Source organism: Drosophila virilis, chromosome 5, assembly GCF_030788295.1.
Source record: "Drosophila virilis strain 15010-1051.87 chromosome 5, Dvir_AGI_RSII-ME, whole genome shotgun sequence".
NCBI lineage: Eukaryota > Metazoa > Arthropoda > Insecta > Diptera > Drosophilidae > Drosophila > Drosophila virilis.
This window is the reverse complement of record NC_091547.1, coordinates 19,626,053-19,631,817: the sequence shown is the minus strand read 5'-3', so window position 1 is coordinate 19,631,817 and position 5,765 is coordinate 19,626,053. Positions and strand designations below refer to the sequence as shown.

Here is a 5,765-nt window from a genome sequence, read left to right as displayed (position 1 = left end):
ATGAGCTGCACTCGCATTCGGCACTGCTCAAGTGAGCTGCTAGCCAGGCTGTTATGCTCAACGCTGCTGTTAATCGACATAACTGCTGTTAATTTACGCTCGCTGCTGCAAGCAAGCACTTGAGCGAAACGGTTGTAGAGCGAATCGGTTAGCTGCGCTCTCCATTGCGTTTTCTCGTTTTTGTCATGTTCGCTGCTTTGCGTTAAACGCGATAAAGAAGAGTCAAAGTGTGAAGAAATGTTGAGGACGAATTGGCAACAGTCGCGCCGGCGCCTTTGGGCGACAAATTATGTGACAGCTAATTGCATTTGTTAATAATATTTATGAGATTAAACGAACTAAATATCGAGCTTGACCTTTGGCAATTATGCGGGGTTGTCCTTGTAGCCAATACGCTGAGCCTAGCCACATTTAGATTAACATAAAACACACACACAAGCTTAGGCACACACATACTCACGCATGCATTTTATGATATTGCCCATTCAATTTTAGAGCCCTTCTGTTGGTCAGTTTCCACATCATGCTCTTCGGCCGTGCTCTTTTTGCCTTTGCCGTTTTTTTTTTTTTTTTTTTGCCGCAGCGAATTGTCGCAATGTGTTTTTCTTTCCTTTGGCGCAATGTCGTCCAATTCAACGCATGCCAACAAGTTAAGTATGTTAACCTCTGTAAATTAGACAAGAGGCAGCGGGAGGGTACGATGAAGTAACAATGCAGCAACATTGGCCCAACTGCGACTGCGACTGCGGCGCTGACGTCGTCACTGGCGATGGCGACGTCGACGGCGACGGCGACGACAGCAATGCGCCATTTTTCGCCATGAAATTCGGCTTGGGACGTCTTTCGCTCTACGTCCGTCATGCAGTGTGTGTGTGTATGTGTGTGTGTGTGTGTGTGTGTGTGTGTGTTGGGTAAACATTTTGCAAGCCAGCGAAGCCCCACAGAAGCCACAGCTAGCGACCTGGCCCAAACCCCAAAAACCATTTTCTCCTTCCATCTGCGACTTGTCAAAGCTTTCGTCGCAATGCGTTCAAAATTGCTGAAAATTCATTTGTTTGGCTCTTCGTTTACACAGGTTTTTCTTATTTTTCCCTTTTCTTTTTTTATTTTGAGGTTATGCTGTTTAATCTTTTATAATTTCATAAATTCGTAGAACTCGGTTATGTGAAATTATACTTATATGCAGTTTAAAAGCTTTAAATTTAAATGGATTTAAGAGATAGATATAGATAGATATATAGATATATATATTGCAAAAATTCAATATATATTCTGCAATATTATATCTATTATCTGAAAGAACTTCTGTGAAGTTTAAAAGGTTTTAAAGCTAGAATCCAACTTGTTCTAAGGCATTTTATTGCTCACTTTTAGTTCATTTGTATGTGAGGAAAATAAAAGCTAATTAGCGCGGCACATCTAGCCATAAAACAGCCGGAAAATACTCAGTGTGAGTTCGCTAATTGTCAGCAGAATAAATTGCTGCAATTACGCCGGGGATGATGGCATTTTAATAGAGCTACTAAAAGGTGATTTCCCCAACGTTTTGGCCCTGTGCAAAAAGCGTTTAATACAGAATGTGAAGAATGTGTCAAGAAGATGGCAAAGTCCTAAAGAAGTACTTCAAAAATTTGGATCATATGGAGGTTCCATTGCAAAAATATGCGAATTAAATTGTTTAAAAATTTGGCCTTAATTCAAAGAAATTAATCTTAAATTAAATCAATTTTTTTGTAGTACACCAAATTAATTCAATTCAAATTAATTTCAGCTATTCTTTCAACCTAACCTTACATAGAGAGAAAGAAACATGTACATATGTCATTTATGTGCTCCGTTCACTTCTTTTTCGCTTTCTTGGCGGCCTTGCGAGCTTTCTTCTGCTTGGCTCGGCGCCATTCCTGCCAATATGTTTGAATCTTGCGTGCAGCCCGATTCATCATGAAGACCAGAATGTTCTGTTGGTGCTTGCGCTGTTCCTCCTGTTCGTATTGGACAACAATCTTGTTGTAGACGGCCTCTTCTTTGCGATAGTATACCATAAAATTATCCAATTCTTTTTTGGCCGCTTTATACATATCCTCCAATTGGAGATTCTCGCGCAGCTTTTCCCCAACATTCGAATCGTACCTGTGCAGAGCGTTCTCAAGCTGTATCACCAGTTTGTTTCTGTTCCGGGTAAATAAAGCTATATTAGATCTAGCTAAAGTTTCTTTCTTTCACTTAAATTTCAGTTATTTGTTTGCTGTTGAGGAATATTGTGTTGGAATTGTTTTCTTTCCATGAGTCAAGTAGACTCTTATTTAGATAAGTTAAGAAGTTCATCGAAGTTTTGTGTACTTGATCTAGTTCCTGATTTAGATAAGTTAAGACCCTTTCTCCTACTATGTATCGAGTAATTCATCTAGTTCCTTTTTTAGATAAGTTAAGATAGAAAAAGGCCTACGTTTCCATTTTATGTGCCAAGTAATTCATCCAGGTTCCTATTTAGATAAGTTAAGAAGTTCATCGAAGATTTGTGTACTTGATCTAGTTCCTGATTTAGATAAGTTAAGAAGAGCATAAACCTTTTTCTCCTATGTATCGAGTAATTCATCTAGGTTCTTATTTAGATAAGTTAAGAGCACAATAAGCCTGCTTTCGTTTTCTATGTGTCAAGTAATCCATCTCTGTGTCTATTTAACTTACTTTTCATCGCGCAAATCTTTTTCGTTTTCCGCATTCTTCGTGATCAACTTTTCGTATTCGGCCTGCGCCTTTTCCAACTCCTCCGCCAATTCGTTTTGCTTTTGCACGCTTACCTCGTGATGCTTGCGCAGAGTCTGAGTACGTTTCTCACTGTAAAGCGTGAAAGAACCGTGGAAAATAAAAACGATAGTTTCTCAGTTTCTCGGATGCCTTCAATGAACTCACATTTCGTTCTGGATGCGCACATTGTTCTTCCACTTTCTGTTGGCCAGGTCAGCCTCTTGTTTTTCTAATATCAGGAATTGGGTTGCCCATTTCCAGCGCAGGAGCGCTTTCTTTGATCCTAACTTTTTCTTGTAATACTCAATGCGTTTCAATGTCGCTTCTCTCTCCTGGTATATGACATGCAGCTGACGCTCCATGATTATCTCAGCCTTGGATGTGCGCCACAGATGACGCTTGGCCACGGCCAGGATCGTTTCGAAGGAAACTAACAGTGTCTTATCATATTCCGATATATTGTTGAGATACCTTGGAAACATTTCGTACATCTGATAGTTGGATTGAAAATAGTCAATGATGTGCAAGACTTCGATATTTAACATCTGTGTTTTGACGACATCTAAGCCCTTCAGTCTCCTTAACAGATTTATGGCCGGCTCGTAAGCGGTGTTACGCAGCACAGGCTCCACTTCATTCAAATCATCGGCCATTCGGGGCAATATGATCGATATTTTGAGACGCTCAATAGACTTCTCTAGCAGTCGTATAACATTATCGATTTGTGTTTCACGAATACGCGCGAAATCTGCGTGGAATTGTAGCCCTCAGTCAAAAAGAGAAAAACCATAGACCAAATGTTAGGCTCACCTTCTGCTACAGATGCCTCCACTTGTTGCATGTCCATGCCCTATTTATATACATACATTTATATATATATATATACAGATAGATTTATAGTTCTTTTATCTATAGTATATTTACTTTGTATCTGTATTCTAACTTGGGCACTGTCTGTCTGTATTTCGTTTTGAGTACTGAACAATGTTTATTTGGACAGGCTGTTAGAATAACAATTTGGTTACTTGGCCAACTTGATGTGCTGCTAGGTAACGACAAATACGAAAATAAGCTAATACAGAATGGGAAAAACTCTCAGAGTTCACAGAGCTTAATAAAAATATCTTGGATATGATGCCTAGATAGATGTTCTCTATGAGGTTTCTTTAATAGATTTCCAATATCTATTCATAGTAGAATTTAATAGTTTCCCATGGAGTTACTTATAAGTTTCCATACAGTTGTCATAGAGATACTCTTGAGGTACTAGAAAGATAGATAATATTTGGATACTTCCAGAGAGTTCCAATGCAGTTCCTTTAGGAACTTTCTCAATCTATTAGGAGTTCCCATTGTGGGAGAGAGACTTTCTGTTACAAACATGCACACCCAGTGCATATGCCCTGTTGGGCTAATTGGGCGTAGGGTATAAATCGCAGTTTGTGAGCTAAATATAGCATGCGTGTGAGCGTGGGTGTGGCACTCGAGGGCGTTAGATGAGCTATGCAAAGTCGTCAAATGGGCGTGGACTGGAGATTGTAGCGGGGGGTGGGGGTTGGGTGGGTGTGTGTGTAGGGGAGAGAGAGGCGTGTTCAGCTGAATTTGGGCCTTGTCGCCTTCGCCTGCAAAAAGTTGTTGCAAGAGACGCCCGGCCGTGGATGGGGCCGGCTGTTGTCGCCGGGGAAGGGGGGGGGGGCGGGTGGTGGCGTGTGTCGCATTATGTCAACTGGCGTGGCATGAATGAAAGCTGCGACAGGCAGAAACAACGGCAACTACAACTGCAAGGCGAGCTGTGGCAATGCCAGCGGCATTTCCGTTGCCTGAATGTGTTTGCCAGGAACAGGAACAGGCGTTTCGAGAAGAGGGAGAAGAGGGCGTGTCCTGTCTGACAATGGCAGGGCATAAACTTTCATACAAAGCGCTGACAACAAACAAAATTATTAAAAACTTGTGTACGAAATTATTGCCCTCAGGTGCGATAAGTTTTCTGCCTAAGAGAGTGAGAGTTGAGTATAAGAAAAAAACTATGCAAATTTCTAGATGTTTTTTTTTTTTCCTTGAGTTCTATTCGAAAACAGTTGAAGGGAATAAACATGGCTATAATTATGGGTATTCATCATTTAATTTTGTTTTAATTATTTCTAACAAGAGATTTAAACTAAAATAAAAATCTATTAAATAACAAATGTGTGTGTGTGTGTGTGTGTGCTTGGGGGCGAGAGTGAAGTATATTTAAAGAAAGATTTCTTTAGTTTTTTTTTCTTTTTTTTTGGTTTTTTTCCAAAACAGTTCCTAATCATGGGACTGTAATTATTTTAGGAAAGTCAAAGTTCCTAAAATGAAAACTAACCTAAAAACCCTTAAGATAAATGAGAAATGTATGGAAAAATACAGAAATCACAAAATAACTAAGAATGCAAAATGTTGTATAAAGCCATAATAAATAAATATATAAAGTTAAGATAAAAACAAAAAATAATAAATATGCAGGCTCCAGAACCAAAGCATTTTAATATGCTTTAATTTGAAGTTTGAGCTCTTTTGCACGATAAAAGAATAATAATGTAATTTATTTTAGATTTCCCTCTACTCTACACACACACACACACACACACGACAAATATGCCCACAAATAGCGTGTTTCCACTTTAACCTTTGATGTTTCCATTTTATAAGTCCCCTTTTGTATTTGACTGTTTCCATTCATTTTCCAAATGATATGTTGCTCAAATAGCTGCAACACAGCCCACTATCCCTTTTTTTTTCTTTCATTTATAAATGCGCCTATTTCCCCTCCCATATGACGCACAATTCACAGGTAACATGAAAGACCTCCAAAGAGCACACATATGCACGCACGCACACATACACACACACGCACACACATACAGAGGCCAAACATGGCGCAGCACTAGCTGCTAAAAGTCAATTCGAAGAGAGGAAGAGAACGAGAGCGAGAGAGAGAGAGAGTGCGAGGACAGGCAACCGCAGTGTCAGCTGCGTCAGCGCAACAAGTA

At 39.7% G+C, this 5,765-nt stretch overlaps 1 protein-coding gene across 2 annotated transcripts; it reads right to left on the bottom strand.

Annotated features, from left to right (window-relative positions):
* Positions 1-1,774: 1,774 nt before the first annotated feature.
* LOC6626230 (uncharacterized) lies at positions 1,775-3,718 on the bottom strand. 2 transcript variants are annotated; one of them, XM_015173978.3, is made up of 5 exons: positions 3,673-3,716; positions 3,559-3,598; positions 2,914-3,496; positions 2,689-2,838; positions 1,775-2,169 (listed from the first exon to the last, which is right to left on the bottom strand). In XM_015173978.3, exons 2-5 carry the CDS (start codon positions 3,593-3,595, stop codon positions 1,839-1,841), a joined length of 1,101 nt encoding a protein of 366 aa, XP_015029464.1. In that variant the 5' UTR covers positions 3,596-3,598; positions 3,673-3,716; the 3' UTR covers positions 1,775-1,838. The 2 variants fall into 2 exon arrangements, with proteins under 2 accessions (XP_015029464.1, XP_002049383.1); XM_002049347.4 differs by having other exon boundaries at positions 3,559-3,718.
* Positions 3,719-5,765: the final 2,047 nt, after the last annotated feature.

Coding starts and splice junctions, on each gene's coding strand:
- LOC6626230 (XM_002049347.4), bottom strand. CDS start 3,595: ATGGACATGCAACAAGTGGAGGCATCTGTAGCAGAAG. Junction 3,497..3,558: donor GGAGGCATCTGTAGCAGAAG/GTGAGCCTAACA, acceptor AATTCCACGCAG/ATTTCGCGCGTATTCGTGAA. Junction 2,170..2,688: donor AAAGATTTGCGCGATGAAAA/GTAAGTTAAATA, acceptor TACCCGGAACAG/AAACAAACTGGTGATACAGC.